The 18,200-nt window shown below is 27.6% G+C and overlaps 1 protein-coding gene across 1 annotated transcript in view; it reads left to right on the top strand.

The window, feature by feature from the left end:
- The first annotated feature begins 302 nt into the window (after nt 1–302).
- The window catches only part of LOC107439966 (nuclear receptor dissatisfaction), a 90,708-nt gene continuing 72,810 nt past the window's right edge, over nt 303–18,200 (top strand). Inside the window, 2 exon segments of the mRNA XM_016052725.4 lie at nt 303–979; nt 9,772–9,830. Of these exon segments, the coding sequence (XP_015908211.2) occupies nt 9,821–9,830 (10 nt within the window). The 5' untranslated portion in view covers nt 303–979; nt 9,772–9,820.

Genomic DNA, 18,200 nt, shown 5'->3' with positions numbered 1-18,200 from the left:
ATATTTCATTTATCTCTACTAAAACATTTAACTACATCATAAAAGCAGGCATCATGTGAGAACTCAAGAGCCATTCACAGAGCGAATCCTAACAAAAGATCTTTTACACGTGGTCCAAATTGACTCCGCCTTAGGTTGATTCATCAACCAATAAACTTCCTCCTCATTTGCCAAGAAGGCGGGAAATATGCGCAGAGCATTGGAAAGTTTTCACCTATGGGTCCCATGTTCACGAACTCTTTTAATTCGCGGCATGGCATTGTGGCGGTTGTACATAAAATAACATCTCAATGTGTTGCATCATTTTAAAGTGTATTAGCCACTCGGCCAGAGCTGTTTTTCACACGAGGGAAATATAAAAATGAAGAACTTGTAGAATGGGACATATAAAATACTTCGTTTGTTCTCAAATTGTTACATTTTTGCAATGATATCAGTTGAAGTTTTTGTTATTTTGATAAATTATTAAAGAACAGAGTTATATATTGCAGTAAAAACCAATTATTCATTGCCAGTCTGTTAATAATTCGAATCTGTAATTAATATAGGCCAAATATTTGTAGCCCTTAATTACATATTTCATAATCCACAAACAAGTATTCTTAGAAAATCTGGAATAATTTTCTTAGCTATTGAAAAATATTTTACAGAATAAAATCAGGAAGAATAAACTTTGTTTTAATTCTAGGTGTAAAAAAAACTTGTCTAATGAACATTTGAAAAATGAATTTCAAACGATTTGAAATTTCAAACGATTTGTGAAAGATAAAACGATATTATAAAGAGCTAAAACTGTTGTATATCTTTGCAAAGTTTATATTTTTAGAAAGATAGTTTATCAGACGATAATTAAACATTGATATGACATATGAACTGAATTGAAAACATTTCTAACTTCAAAGCAATCACTTTTGTTTACTGTGAATTTCAAAAGCTCCAAGCTGTTCTCGACCGGTGAAACGACTTGTTTGCTAGTAAGGTAAGCATAACATTTTATCATTCTAAATTCAGTTCGTTGTATATAAGATGTTCGAGTCATTTTTAAAAAGCTTATACTCCTTTGATTATACTTGTTTAAATAAAATTAATGCAATATAAATAATTTGGGGAAAAAAATAATTTTATGAATAATAGCCTGAAATATATTCTATTCTTTCTTATGAAATATCTTTTTTCTTTCTTTTTTTTAAATAATAAATTTATGTTACAAATTAGTAATTTTATCAGATAATGTAGTATAAAACATAATGTTAACAATTAAAAAGTAGAACCAATAGAATTTTATTACATAATGTACAAATATTTAACTATAGTAATTAATGAGCAATTATTTAATTTTCATGCGTGTTGTCAGAAAAAACTTTAAGTTATTGATAATTTCAAAATAACAGCTAAAATTATCAGTATAATATAATACAAAATTTGGAGAAATTTTTCAATGAAGAATTCCTATAACTTCAGCTATCGCTTTTGACCGTGGAATTCTTTCTAATTTCATCCAGAGCAAAATTAGTCACGAAACCCAACAAACTCTCTAATTTGAACTTCAAAAATTTTATGGTTTTACCATATTATCTGAAAATCAGTTCTTAAGTTGCTAGGTTTTTAAATAAATTTGATATTAAAGTCGTTTTGTTCCCAGAAAACAAACTAAGTTTTACCATCCATAAAGACCCAATTGCTGATATTGATAAATAAATAGCGTATTTATCAAAACTTTTGTCAGTGTGGTCTTATGTTCACTGAAAATAACGCACTTATAAACTTCGATTTAACATGTAAGATGTGTCAAAAATCTGGATATTAAACCATCTTCCATTACCCCACATTGCTGGAATTATAATCATAGGTTTGAGTTTTTTTCTGATAATATCATCCAATAATGCTCCTCATCTATCGACTTTGATTTTTGGGAATAATTCATATTATTAAAAGATTTAATTATTTATCTAATGATCTTTCTAGTACCCCATTTTCCTCCAAAGTATGAAAACTTTTTGTAATATTTTTTCAAATCTTACACTGTGAGATTACCATCAAACCTCCTCACACATATTTCTTAGCTCCACTCTTTATTATCTCGTTCAAGCTTGTTCTTCTATCTTTACTGGTTAAACTACTTTTTTACAACGCGTTTGTCTCGTTATTATGTTCTGTCATTTTGTGTTTCGAAACTGAGGAAGATTTTTGCTTACAGAACTGAAACTATAGTACTATGTCCGGGTATAGTACTATGTTCTGTACACTTTTATTTGTGCTTGATTCACGTTCTGTTTTATTTATATGTAGCAAAAACTATACTCTATCCTGATTTGGGTATTTGACTTTTTATAATTTCTTATAAAATATTGGATATTTGATTAAATTAATTAAAAATTATTTTTTAATTAACACCTCCGGTTCTTCTATTTTTAAGCCTAATAAAATGGCAAATTTTGATTTACATTTTTCGGGGAAAATACTGAATAGAATTTCAAAAATATTCTTTTTTAGTTGGAAAATTCTACATTTCTAGAATACTATGACAAGGTGTACATACTTGATTTTTGGAATTTAAAAATTTTATTTCTAAAAATTGATTTTAGAAATAATTTAAAAAGTGCTAATAAATTACAAAAAAGATTTAATATTTTTGAAACGAAATTCAGTAAAAAAAAAATTTCATTCAAGTTATCCACTGTCATATCAGCTGAGAAAGATCAGAAGGAAGATAAAAATTTCTTCATTAAGAGAAAACCAACTGCTTACATTTTAGTGAATAAAATATTAATAATTAGTTCTTAAATTAAGTATTCTTACATTTTTCAGTCATAACAAATCAGATATTGTTAGAATTTATTAATCCAGTAAAAATTTAATTCAGATTAAAAAGAAGCATTCAAAATACAACTTTTCATAACTTTAATTTGATTGTGACTTTATGCTTAGTCTTTTTCCCATTTCAAAGTAGGAGGGAAAAATAGTACTCCTTGCATGAAATCAAGGCTTAATAAATGCCAATTTCAATGCTGGATTCCTGAAATGGTTCAAGAACAGTAATCTACGGTGTTCTTGCATTTTATTGCTTTCATTATTATTTATTCATGCATTATTTGTATACAATGTGTTCCGCAAATATAACCCTTAATATTTATTTTTAGACTTCTTATCAAAAATAAAAACAAAAAAAATGTATGCACTAGGATTCGTAAAGAGAGGTTAAAACAAAAAGGCTATCAAAATCTGACAAATAGCATCACAGGAATGTGGACGTAATAAACATCAAATCAGGTTTAATAGCTACTTTTCAAATCCCCTTTTAGATAAATCATGCTGAAATTTAGAAAGAGAAAGAGTTACTATAAACAAAATTACAGCTACAAATGTAATTTATTACAAACATATAGGTATTTATCATTGAAATCTTTACTAATCAAACTTTATTACTTTTTCTTCCATAATTAAATGATATTGATTTAGTTATATTATTATTCAATTTTAAAACTTCAGCAATTTGAACAGACTCTTGAATTAAATTGATTTTCGAAGAAAAAAATTTCAGTGGCGCATTTCTTCATATGGTTCTTCTTCTCTAAGAACTAGCCTATCCATCCCTATATATCGAATACGTGAATTAACAAATAAAACTTAAAAAAAAGTGAAAAAAATTTAAAGCTTGTCCAAATATCTCCGTTTATCTTAGTTTTAATTTTATGAATTTCTGGACTAAAAATGCGATAGCTTTTCAGTGAATAAAATGTTGTATTTCATTCCATTTTTCTTCCTTTTATTAAACAACCGCATTTACATAAATGTTTCGAACGGAAATCTACGAACTTTTTTCACGAACGTACACAGCTAAAACTTGTATCAGACAATCAACGTGATTCTTTCCCGTAAAAGTGTTTCACTGCCTATAGCTCGAGCAAGAGATGAAACTATAACAAGATAAGATTTTCTATCCATTCAATTCTAACTAGACTTTTTCTTGTAATATCTTATTTACAAATTGTAAATAACTGAAAATAAGTGGTAAATTACTTTAAGTTTAAAAATAACTGAAAATTACTCTAAGTATGAAAAGCGAAATATTTACAAAACTTATTCAAATACCTTTAATTGCTCGCTTAAATTATCTGAAATTCTAGATTGAAGATGCAATAGCTTTTCAGCATATAAAATCTGCTATTTCATACTTTTTTTCTTTTACAAAACAACTAATTTAACATAAATGTTTCTAACAGAATTCTACGAGAGTATTTCTTACACAGCTAAAACTTGTATCAGACAATCAACGCGATTCATTCCTGTGAAAGTGTTTCACTGCCTATAGCTCGTGCCAGCGGGAAAGCTATTACAAGATAAGATTTCTAATCCATTCATTTCTAACAAGACTTTTTTATGCAATATCTTGTTTACAAATAGTAAATAATTGAAAAAAAAGTGATAAATTACTTTAAGTAAAATAAGTGAAAGATTCACGAAACTTATTCAAATACCTTAAATTCTTCGTTTAAATTTTATGAAATTCTAGACTGAAAATGCAATAGCTCTTCATCATATAAAATCTGTCTTTTTTTTTCTTTACTAACACCATTTCCTGTACATAATTATTTAGAACTGAAATTCATGAGCTTAGTTCATGACTGCTGAAATTAGTTAGTGCTGAACATTGTCATGATTTAGTTAACAGAGATAAAGCTTGTAACAGAAAATTTATATGATTCTTTCCTGTAAAAGTGTTTCACTGTCTATACATCATGCAAACGGAAAAGCTATTAAAGGATCAGTTCTTGAATCCATTAATTCCCGCCTGGAATTTTCCCCGTAATATCCTGTTTATTTATACGAAGGTATCTAATTAGTGCAGAAATATGATTTTGGACAAAATTTTTGAAATTGAGTTTAATATAAATTTAGAATCCCTGTAGCTTTCTAAAAATTCTTTACTTTTGTTTGTCTTAAAATTATTCTCAAAGATAGTTTTCGTACAAGGTGATAACAGTGGATAGACTAGTGATTTTAAGTCTTTAAATGCGTTAATCTCAACATCAAGTTTTTCAACATTTCACACCACCTGAAATACGATATATCATATTTCTTTTAGAATAATTGTGTAAAATTTTTCATGAGTGTTCATCATTATAGTACGCATGTTTTGAACTACAGATTAAGGGAAAAAAGTAGTATTTCATTTTTTATGCATAAAACTATGCTTTTTAAAAAATTTGCTTTTTTAATAACATTGATACCTAACTCAGTAGTTTATGCTCTTGTATTTAAAATAATAGCTCAAAACAAAGTTGATAGACTTCTAAATAAAATTCTCAAGGAACTTTTGAAAGTTTTCTTTACAGTGCTTAGCTTAAATGCAAAAAACGCCTTATTTTTTTTATATATATATTTTTTCACCTGAAAATAGAATTTAAAAAAAAAATAAACTAATAATAATTTTTTGCTAGTTTTACAAGTTTTTAAACATAATAAAGATTATAAACTAGTTTTTTAAAATTTTATATTGATATTTAAAAAAATAGTCGAAATTAGTCGTATACTTTAAATGATAAGAACACTAATAAACCATTTTGAGGTGGTGTGGATCAATAAAATTTGGAAAATTTAGGGGCTGTTATATTATTTTAAAAAATGCTTTTTACATTCTTTTCAGCTTTAAAAGAAGTTAAATGCTTTTTATTTCAATGGCAAATGTTATATATTTTTCATTAGAACCTGAAAAACTAAAATTCATAATTTTGTGACATTTTAAATGTAAATAGTGTAAATATTTTATTTTAGTTTAAAAAAGTTTCTCCATAGAAATACAAAATTATTGTTATTCATATGTATTTAAATTTTTAAAAAAGGAAATGAAGAAATATGAAATTTTAAAATTAGAATTTTTACTTTTATTTTTTAATACTTGTAAAACAAATAAATCCTGTAGCAAATTAAATTATGGATAATTTTAGTAAATATAAATTTAAATTACTAATATTAAGTCATAAGATTATAGTTTTAAGAGTTCCTTCAAATTTTACTTAGACATTGAAAATCTAAAAGATTTGAAACTGTTAAACTGTTTATTTTTGTTGACAAGGACAAAGGAAGGGAATAAGCAATGATAATGTAACCCAATTTTTAGCAAAATTTTTTCGGTGCAAAAAATTTAATCAAAAATTTGAAGAAAAAAATTGCAATGAAAATATTTTTACTTTTGAAATTAAAGTTATCTTTGGTAAAATTTAAAATTTGAAAAAAACTTCTTCAAGGAGTAAAAAAAATTTAAAACTAAATTAAAATGGAAATTTTGTTTTGTGCAAGCATCTTTTATTTAAAATCCATCCAAAAATCTAAACATTTTTAAAATTAGATTGCTACAATAAAAACCAAAATCAAGGGATGAGTGATACGGATGCAAGGGAATGCATACGAATGCTAGGGAGGAGGTTTTGTAATTTACTCATATTAGCTGGCAGGGGGAAGTTCAAAATTTTCAAATACATAATATTTAAACGCCCCCATCCTATCAGAAAGTTAAAAAAAACTATTTTTAATGTTTTATATTCTCTTAAAATTCCTTTAAAATGTATCCTAAAATATTTATGAATAATAATTCTATATTTATTAAATACTAGCCGCAAAGGCGGCCAGCTGTCCGCCACGCTAAAGGTTTCCACAAATAAAGTTTTTTAAAACATAGCAGGAAATCTGAAGATTAGTGGACAATTAAAGTGTTTCTGTCCTGCAATTTTGTCTTCATGTCCAGTTCTGCTGCAGATGTGTTATAGCTCTTGAGGATGTTTGAAGATGTAACTTTGCTATGGTAACCTAACCTATAATATAACTATCAGGTGGAGACTTGTTTTTTTTTCTTAAAAAAAGGCCTCAGAAATTGTAAAAGCATACAAAAGTTGCTTTAAATACATGAAAAGAACACGAAAACGAATTAATTTTTTATGGTATCTATTTCTCTATAATTTTTTTATGGTATCAATTTCTATTTCTATATCGCTACAAAAATTAACGTCAGGTAGACTATATTTGAGGGTGCCCCTTGATTCTCGCCAAGTTGTGATCGCCAAGCTGGGCGATGTTGAAACCCAATCGTGATTCTCAACGGTTTAGATTTTAGCGTTATAATGTTCAACGGTATACGTAATTTCAGAGGTCCATTAGTTCTTCGTTAGATACCGGCTGGTAAGGTTACTTTTACTTCTGGTCAATAAGATCGAAGGTATGTGGGCAGTCATAAAAAGGGACTTTATAAAAAAATGTCATCACCAGTTCGGTACCACAAACGCCATTTTCGATTCATATTTCGCCGAATTTATGTGACGATGGAGGTACACAGATTCTATTCACGATAAATTTAGACAGTATCTAACTGTTATTAGATAATTCTGTGCACCTAAATCTGAGAATATTCAAGCTTAATGAAGAAGTGAGTTGTTGTTTTTTTCCTTTTCTTTCTGCACCTACTCCATTAATTTTTGCTTCGATTCAAAATCCTTTTTATTGGATTTATTAATTTTGCTTATATTGGGTTCATTGCAAGCTTTATCCGATGTTTTGTTGAAATTTTCTAATGTTTTTTGAAATATCATTATGTTTCGGCCGTTATTTCTGTTACCACGGTGTTCCGCGCAAACAGGAATAGCGCCAAACATAAGTCACCAATTTCGCCAAGGGGCATCCTCAAGTATAATTTTCCCTTATAGTCTTCGCTTAAGAAAAAAAAAGAGAGTGGAAAGAAGAAGAAAAACTTATTATAACAATTATGAACAGCGATAAATATATCAAAGAGTAGCGTTCTATTTACGTATCTAATATGTTGCCACATTTTTAGTACAAAAGTTAAAGTTTTATCCACTTTGATAAATGTAAACTAATGCGAACCTTACAATTAAATTATTAATTCCTTCGTATATTATTGGTTTAAGTTGTCGAAAATTAATGTTTCATTTGTAAGGTTCGCATTAGCATACATTTATAAGAGATATGCATTTTTTAATAGTTTTTTGAATATGGCTCTTTGAAGACGAAAAAGCATAGATTTTCTTACAAAATGACTGATAACTAAAAAACTAATCCAAATTTTTGAAAAAGAAAAAAAATACTTCTTCATTATGTCAAAACACAATTATGTGTCGAGTTTCGAGCCTGGGCGAGGCTTCTGGGGCGATATATTGTGATTACAGACACACACACACACACACAGCCGCTTTTATTATTATGTATAGATTACATCAACACAAAAAAATGAATAATTAAAACAAAATTGAAAAATGTGTCCCGAAAAGGATCCTCTGAAAAAATGTTTGAAATGTTTCATCCTCATCATAGTTAACCAGACAGCCCAATGTGGGTCAATTCCTCTGAAGATTTCTCAAATATGACTTCTGATTTGTCTTTGATCTCCAATTCTTTCATTAAGTGCAGGAAAATCAGACTCCGCCGAATCAACTATGGCCTTCCCCGCCTTCCTATTCCAGTGTGTCTAAAAAGCAATATCTTGTATATTGCTTTATAATATATATGCTGTACTATACATATACTGTATTGTCATCACTCATTTGAATCACGTGAGCCATCCAGTTTAATCTATTTATTTTTATGCATTTAATAATATGTTCTTCTGAAATAAGATCATGTCCCGAAGCCTTCTTAATCTTTAAGTTTTTAATTGCAGCTCTAATCTACTAAATAATTGGAGTCTCAACTTCTATGTTATTGCTGGATTCAGGCGCAATTATTTCGACATCCTCCTAATTTTCATTAAAAAGTTAATGAAAATGTTCATGCCATCGTTTTAAAATGCCCTGTTTATCAATAATGTTTTCACCAAATTTGTTTTTGTATAGACTAGCGGTCTGTTTAAAGTCCAATTGGCGGCGGTTAATTTTCCGATCGAATGCTCTGTATATATTAATGGATTTTAGATGTTCAACATCCTTCAACAATTATTCATCAAAGACCTTTAACTTTTGCCTAAAGGATTTGCTTGAAATATTTAACACTGTTGAAATGACAAAAAAAGCATTAAAAAAAGAAAAGAAAAAAACATTATTTCAACTTGAACGTAAAAAAATTTATTCTTAAAACCACATCTTCTTAAATTACTTTGTGATTAGTAATTTAATTAATTTTTAATTGAATTAATCTTTCAATTAATAATTTCAATTAATCGTTCAATTATTAATTAATCTTTCAATTAATAAATGATTGAACGATTCATTGGTGAGATTTATTTCCGGGCATGCTCAAAATACATTTTTTAAAAAAAGAATACAACGCAAAATGCTTGCTCAAGCACAGTAAAAAAGTGTATTTAAGAAATGTGATACGGCAAAAAAATACAATTGAATACTCTCCGAACAAGGGTAAACATTTTTTAACTCAAAATTAAAAGATACTTTTTTGCAGCATCATTATTTTATTTTTAACAGCTACCAATTCTTATACTTTCTTTGAAAACCACTTACTATTTCGCATAATACCTCCTATTTTTGAGCAATTTCCCATACTAATTCTCCAGATATAGTTTTGAACATTTTTTAATAAATAAGTACAAAACATTTAATAGTTTATAACTAATTGTAATTTTTTTATTTATATATTAATGGAAAAGCATTTTAACTCGCGTCTAAACCCTATAAAGTCTATTTAATGCATGTCATTTCATAAATAAATATCACTTTCAGTTTTTTTCTATTATAATTAAGAATTTCTTACTCTATATAAAAATTATTTCTTATATTTTATTTTTTTTCAAAATCATTTATTTAATTTTAGGAGTCCCGATGTGATTCGATGCTCCGGAAGGTGGGGATCTTCCCAGAGGATGGAAAAAAGTGAGTTTTTCTATAAATTATTTATTTATTTATCGACTTCTGTTAGAATTTCATTTAAAATAAAAATATTAATCTCAGTCATTTATTATTCATAATGAAATGCCACAAAGTAATTATTTTAAACTGACGCAGTTTTTTTGAATATTCTCGTTAAATTATTATAACGGAACAGTTATGCTCAAAACTATTTTGAGGAAAATGACGATACTCAGATATTAAGGTAATGTCGTTTAATTAATTGTAAATCAAATGCTGTCCTTCAATTATATATAAGAAATAATTTTTTATCTTTAAAATTAGTTTCCTGTATATATAGTTTGGATTAGATATCTATTAGTTTTCCGTAACTTTAACTTTTCGTCGTTCCTACCTTTTGTCCAAAACATCTACAATTACAGTGTAGAGCACAAAAAAAATAAATAAATAAAGAACTTTTTGAATAATTTTCGATCTAATGACCGGATCTTCACTCTCCAGGACTCAAAGTTAATGATTCGAGGTGGTTCACCTCAAATATGCTAATTAAATTGGGCAGCCAAAATATTAAGTTACAAAAAACAGATATAAAAATGTACTTTCTCTGAATAAAGATACCTATTTTCCGACGAATTTGGATTTTTGACTCCAAAATATAGGGGGTAGCAGCAATCTGGGAAATACGGTCCTACAGCTTGGTTAGGAGAGGGATTCAAAGTTTGAACTCCATGATGCTAATTACATTTTTTGCGTATTTCACCACTTCTCAGGAACTTCGTAAGCGAATTAAAAAAAAAATTGCATACAGTTTTAAATATCATTTATTCAAGGATAATTTCATACAAAAATAAATTTTAGTTAACATTTATTATTTTTTATTATTTTATTTAATAATAGTCAAAACAATTTTCAGTTGTAAGGTATAAAATTTTTTATATAATTTTAAATTATGTATTTTACAGTGCAAAATACAAAATTTGAGCAAAATCGGTTGAATAATTCCCGATAAATCAAATTTTACAAAAGTCGTATATTTAATGGTTGCACTGAAGAAGTACGTTTCTGTGTCTGACTTCGCAACCTAAAATATTGTCTGCACTAATTGATTAGCATGCTTGAGCTCACCCCTTCAAACCATTAAGTGCGAGCTCTAGAGGGTGAATATCAGATCATTAGATCAAAAGTTATTCAGGGTGGTCAGCGCTTTCCTTCGCTGTACACTCAAAATATTCGTTTCATCTGAATGAAAATTCAAATACAAAACTAATATAATTTTTATTTATATTTTTCTATTGAGATCAAAATCGTAATTAAGATAATATTTTGCTTATGTCGTTACTAAACCCTAATCTTAGGTCCAAAAAGATTGAGTATGCTGTGTGCTACGCATACCTAAAGTGAAAAAAAAGCCTGAATAAAGCACAAATCAAGTACAGAAACGGATAGTGTTATTAGTTCTCTAAAAGAAACCCTTCTTCAATGTTTAAACACCAAGTGACATAAAGAGATAAAAACATGCAAAATTGTATAATCGATCAGAAAAAGAGATGAACACGTGCAAAGCAGTTTAACCAATCTACACTGTGAACAAACTAAATTTCACCGACCTCAAAGATCCAATTGCTGATATTACTAGCTGGGGCATTTATCAAATTTCATATCAGTGTGATCTATCGTATATTGGACAAATTAAATGTGCCCTTAAAGAACATGAAAGATACTTCGAAAATCAGGATATTAAATGATCTTTCATCTTCTTGCATAATTAGAATTCTAATCATAGCTTTGAGTTTTCATTTGTTATAATCATTCAACACTTCTCTTCATCAACTGAACTTGATTTCTGGAAATCCCTCCATATTTTGAAAAATTGGAATAATTTAGTTAATGATCTTTCAAGCTTCTCACCCTATTCCAATGTATTGAAGTCTATTGTTCCCTAGGTTTCTCGCTGAATACCCTCATACCTGTTTTTTATAACCCAACTTTTCATCGTCTTGTTCAAACTCGTACATCTGTTCTGATTGATTTAACCAATTTGTGCGTGTTTATCTCTTTACTTCTCCAATAGACACTTGGTGTTTAGACACTGAAGAAGGTTCTTGTTAAGAGAACTTAAACTGTAGTATGCCCATTCTGCACTTTTTTGTGTGCTTTATTCGAAGTGTTTTTCCCTTTAATTTAGAATTAGGATTTTTTAGTTTAAAAAAAAAAGAAAAAAAAAGAAGAAAAAAAAAACGTTGAAGTTACATGCAATTAGTTTAGCTGAGTTTTTATATGTCTGAAAAAATTTTAAGAAGTGGTAGAAAAAGTTGGAAGGAAGAAACATTTTATTTAGTTCCCACTCTGCGAAAAATGTTTAAACATAACACAAAAAAAAATCCAGTTGTTCAGATGTTACTTAGCTAACTGAATTCCAAAAATTTTAAGTTAAATGTTATGAAATTTACAGCAGCCTCGTAAGATAATAGTCACCACTTATCCAGATAATGGTTTCAAAAACTTCAACTTACACAAGGTTATAAAAAGCAACATTTTGTACAATAAAAACAAAGTTTGTATTATTTTCATATCACCTAGTTCTGTATAATTTAAGACCAGTTTCACTTAATAACTGTTAGCGCTCGTTTTTTTGTGTGCTATCTCTGAAAAAACTCTTTAAAAAATTAAGACGTGTGTCGTGAATCTGTTTTTTTTTCGTTCGAATCTAGCTCAACAATTTTTAAATGTTGATTTTGTAGTGTTCTTTTAACACTTAAAATTGTTAAGTTAATGTGTGTTACAACAATGTAATTTTGTATGTTATAATTAGTGACTTGTTACCTGCACAATTAAATGAAGAATTTTAAAAAAAATTTTAACCATTGAAATTTTCTTTATTTCAAAGAGCTATACATTTCTAAAATTTCAGGTAAAATGATAAGTCACATTTTCACATTACTAAGACGATCATTAAAGGTAAGAGGAGACACAATTTCAAAGTCAGCAATAAAATTTATCTGATTATTGGGCAGTTATCAATTAGAAATTCCAGAAACTCATCAGATACTTATATGGAAACATTATCAAGGAACATCTAAATTTTAAAATATATCCTTTATCTGAAATGTAACTTATAATCTCAAACTTCACAGCTTTAAATTTCAAATTTGAAAAAAAAAAAGTATTTTAGGAGAATAGATTATTCAGACAAAGAAAAATGAAAATCTATTTTGTTTTTGTCAAGGAATAACGAACTCGCATTGACCGCGAGTATTAACCATCCTAACGTCCTACAATATATCTGTTAAATCTTACGATTTTTATGAAAGATATTTTCTAGTGGTAGCCCATTTCATACTTTAATACTACGGGTTTGAAAGTTTTTCTTTGTTGAAATTATATTAACCACCACAGAATAATAATATAGGCCGGGATAGCCTGGTAAAAAGGGAATTGGGCCCATATCTAAGAGGTTGTGGGTTCGATTCCCTCTGCCCGAAGATTCCCAGTGTACAAAATGGCGACTGGTGCAACCTAAATCTGACGGGGTCACAAAGTTTTCCAAGTTCCCATAAAAAATCAATACCCCTGATGGTGCAGGATCGGAGATTACGATCCCAAAAAAATTACCAAACAAAATTACGATCTGTGGATGGATAAATAGTGTGTGAATGTGCCCTTCCTGCATAACGGGCTGTAACGTATGTGTCTGGCAGAAGTCGCCATCGAATATTTTGCCATAGATGACGCCACTGGAAAACAAGAAGAAGATCTCCGCTATTGCCTTAAAATAGGTTAGTCAGTATTGACAAATGGCATAAGACAGCAACAAAAATATAATGAAATTTAAAAAAAGCATACATAAGTAGCCTAAAATTAATTCATACATCTGTAAGAACCTGATATAATCCAAAAAAATTGCTCATAACTTAAACGTTTTTACTCTGTTTTTCAACTATCACTACAAAAAATCTTTTCCAAAACTTGCTGTAGTTGGCACCTATGTATTGTCTGGATCTACGATCATAGAAAAATTGTTACAACCTTGTATAATATAATATCAATTATATTATACATAATATGTATCAATTTCTTGACCCAGAAAACATTGCAAATTTTCTGTAACTTTAATGAAGTTGTACTAAGTAGTCGTTTATGTTGAAACAGATTACCGTGTAATCAAGTTCAAGATTGTGCAGTTCAACTTAACGTCATAAAGTTATACCAAATTTGAACTATTCGACAGGCTACAAATTTTTTAATAGTACTGTCACTATTAAATTTTAGCATCTTCAACATGCATCAATATTTTAAACAAATTGCTCAAAAATTTTGCGTGCCATGAAACTGTTCAAATCAAAGATAGAATTGATAATTACATTTTTAAAAAAAAAATCTCATTTTTTTCAACTATTACGTTTTATACTGAAAATGCAAAACTAACTAAAAATTCATACTTATTTTATTTCTAATAGAAAACTGCTGAATACTTTAAACTTTCAGCGAAGAAAAAAAAATGACTTCATTTTGCAAAACAGTTTTTATACGAAAGTAAAGTCTTACTTTACCATCAAAAAATCGAAATTAATTCATAACTGATAAAATCCCTAGAATGTTCAAGAGTTAGGGGAAAAACTCCCATCGCATGAATTGCAAAGCAGTTTTTCCCCCAACTTTCTTAATTAGACAATTCATATTCATGGACTCTTCAGAAAAACAACAGCAGAGGGACTGCAACTCAACTTTATTTTTGAAGCACAAGCCAAAGTAATTAAAATGTTTTATATTTTGATTAAATGAATCATTAATGTGGAATATTCAAAAACCTTAACGACTTTGAGATGCGCCAAGCTAGAAAAAAAAATCATTTTTGCCAACAAAACTATAAGAAAAAAAATTGGTTTGGCTAAACCTGTTGGAGAAATTTTAATAAAAATTGTGCCGTTCTTGCACGCGATAGTTTAGCTTAGCGACGGAAAATGTCAATTTTTTTTCCTTGCATTTTCCCCATTTCATTAAAGAGAAATTAAAACAAGCAAAAAATAGATAAATTGCATTAATATATCCTTTTTAAAGAAGCAAAACTTTAAGAAACGCGAGCGAGGTTTTTAAGCCTTAAGCAAATTTAATGAGAAACTTTTCCCTTTTTGGCGATTTTTTTCCCCTTCTTAGAACTTAAGTATAATTTGACAACCACCGCTTTTACAGAAAATCTTTCTAAAAAAAGCGGTGTTTTGATAAAAAGGCTTCTTTGGACAAAGTTAAGCAAACATGACTTCTTTTTAAAGTTGGGTTTCCTAGCTTAAAAGGAAGAAGAAAGGCTCGTTAAAGTTCCCATTTAAAGAAATAATTTTATTACTGAGATTAAAAGAGCTTGTTTACGCTGCAAGAAAACATTTCTTGAAGAGGATTTTCAAGAAAGATTTTTAAGTCCCTTTTTTACTAATGTGTATATAAATTTTGAAAGTAGTTGTGTTTAAAAACTCAAAGAACTGAAATTGTTAAGTGTAGGATTACATTTTTATACATTTTGAAAGTAAACGTTGGTTTTTTTACGAACGTCAATTTAATAAAATTACTTTATTCTCCTAACATTTATGATGATCTTGCAAGGATTTAAAGCAATGTAAGTTTTTAAGTGTCTGAATTAGCTGGTAATCCGCAAAAGCCTTTAGCGATGCTAGGTTTTATATTTTTTCTTATCTATCGTAAAATATTTTTAAAATATGATTAGTGAGAAATACACCGATTTGAATTGTGTGAAGATTATTTTTAAACATCTTTTTTTTTTTTTTACTCTGCAATAGATTTTCTATTCAAAACCGTTTTATACATTATTTTTATAAAGTGATAAAAAAAATTACATCTTCAATACATTGTAGCAGTAGCAATAGAAAGTAACATAAACGTTTAAAAATCAAAAACTATCCACTAACCATATTTTTCTTAAGGTATATTAATCTTTACAATACATAATATAAATTATTTAAAATTTTAATAGAAGTTAAAAAAGCTTCAGTGGATAAAATTTAATTTTTTATGAGAGTAATTTATTCTGCGAAACTTATTGATATTTTTAGTAGTTTAAAAATGAAGCATCAAATTTAAAGATTACGTGTTTAGAATTTATATTCAACATAAAAAATGCTTTAAAATTTTTTTTGTGTTAAAAAAGGAAATTTGCGTGGTACCCAGATGTTTTATCATTTTAAAAATGGCTTAATTTGGTGTATATTTCTTCAGAAATACTTTTGAATCAGTTTCCAATTTATCTTATTACATTCGTTAACCAATATTTAAAATATTTCAATATTTAAAATAATTAAAAAATTTGAAATTTCAATATTCTATTTCAAAAACCTCATTTTCAGTTAGCAAAACCGTGTTAAAATGTTCTGCATAATAAACGGTTCTGTAACATCGATAATATTTGCAACTTTTTCTGCGCATAATGTTTGGAAGATAACATTCAAAGTGCGTAACTTTTGGGAAAAATCTTTTCAAGTGGGTATGAACTAAAGTGGAAGTTTTGAAAATAAATATAAATTTTATATAGTTTCCAATAGATATAAACACACAAACATCTGTTTACAAGACTTTCAACATATTTTTTAAAATTATTTAAGTGTAATATTGGTCAAAACTCTTTAATTCTAACTCTTAGAAATAAATGCAGAATCTCGGCTATTATTCGGAAATATATTCTGTTAAACTGTGAAAATATTCTAAATTAAGTGTATGTTTTGCGTTGCTACAAGTAGCATTTCTTATAGAATAATTTTCTATAGCGTTATTATTACAATGGGGAATTGAAGTTCTGTTAAATTTATTTTAACATCCGACAAATACATCAACGTCATGTTAAGCCTTATAGATTAAGTTATAAGACCTGAATATTTTAAATCGGATGAGAAAAATCATTTTAAATCGAATTTATAAATCAAAAAAGAAATAGGAAAACATAAATCTTGTTATTACTTCTAATGTTTCAAAAGACCTTTCTGGAAACCCGAAGAAATGGCAGCATTGAGTTTAGCCTTTTTAACATGCGTCATTTTATTATACAGTTTTCCGCAACGCCATTTTAACATAACTGCAAACTTTTCGGCTTTTTCCTTAAGATATTTTCCAGTGGTAATAAAAATGCAGATTAAAAAAAAATTAAAGAGTTATCATATTGAAAACTCGTTAATAATAATTATTTAATAAATTATCAAATGTGACATTTATTTAGGATAAATCAATTATGGTGATTAACCAAATTAATCAAACCATTATTTGTGTTAAAAAAATTAATTAAATGATTAATTGTGTTTAAAAAAAGTTGAGGAAATCATTGATTGGGGTGAAAAAAAACTAATCCAATCATTAATTGAATTTAAAAAGAAAAACTAATCTAATCAATTATTGTGTTTAAAGAGCTAATCGAATCATTGTGTTAAAAAATTAAAAAAATCCAAGAATAAAAGAAAAACTAATCTAATCAATTATTGTGTTTTAAAAGCTAATCCAATCATTGTGTTAAAAAATTAAAAGAATCATTAATTGTGTCTAAAAAAGACTAATAACGTCATCGATTGTGTTAAAAGAAACTGATCCAATCTTTTATTGGATTGAAAAAACTAATCTAATCATTTATTGTGTTGTGATCAAAAAACTAATTAAATCATTTATTGAGTCAAAAAAATTAATAAAATCATTAATTGTGCTTAAAGAAAACCAATACTACTTGTAATTGTGTTTAAAATTTCGATACAATAGGTAATTTAGCTCCAAAAGATAATCAAATAATTAGTTGTGTTTAAAAATCAATAAAAATAATTAATTGTCGTTAAAAACTAATCTAATAATTTATTGGGTATTAAAAAAATGAATTCATTCGCGTATTTAATTATGTCAAAAATTAATCCTAACACTAATTGCGTTTGAAATAAACTAATCCAATCATTAACCGTGCTTTAAAAAACAAATCAAATCATTAATTGTGTTATCATCATTTGTGTCATTTGTGCCAAAATCAGCATTTGTAATTAAAAAAACAAATTCTATCAATAATTGTTATTATTGAAAGTAATCAAATAATTTATTCAAACTAATCAAACAAATGTTTAAATCATCAATTCACTTTTTTTTGTGATGAATCGCTAAAAAATTCTTCCTTTCGTATATAGATAGGATAATTATTTCAGTAATATATAGAAAAAGGGATCTTCTTTATTAAAATTTGCATTATCATATTTGAAACTCGTTATTAATGATTTGCTATTATATATGATTCCTTGTTGTCAATGCTTTTTTCATGTTTCTTATTTACTATTTCTTATTTATAAACTATTATTTATTAAGCTTCAGTTATTAAAAACATTTTGTTACTTATTCAACTCTAAATTTGTATGGGTCAATAGCATTAAA

This window comes from Parasteatoda tepidariorum, chromosome 5 (genome assembly GCF_982258835.1).
Source record: "Parasteatoda tepidariorum strain Cologne lab strain chromosome 5, Ptep-v5.0, whole genome shotgun sequence".
Classification (NCBI taxonomy): Eukaryota; Metazoa; Arthropoda; class Arachnida; order Araneae; family Theridiidae; genus Parasteatoda; species Parasteatoda tepidariorum.
This window is presented reverse-complemented; position numbering and strand designations above follow the sequence as displayed.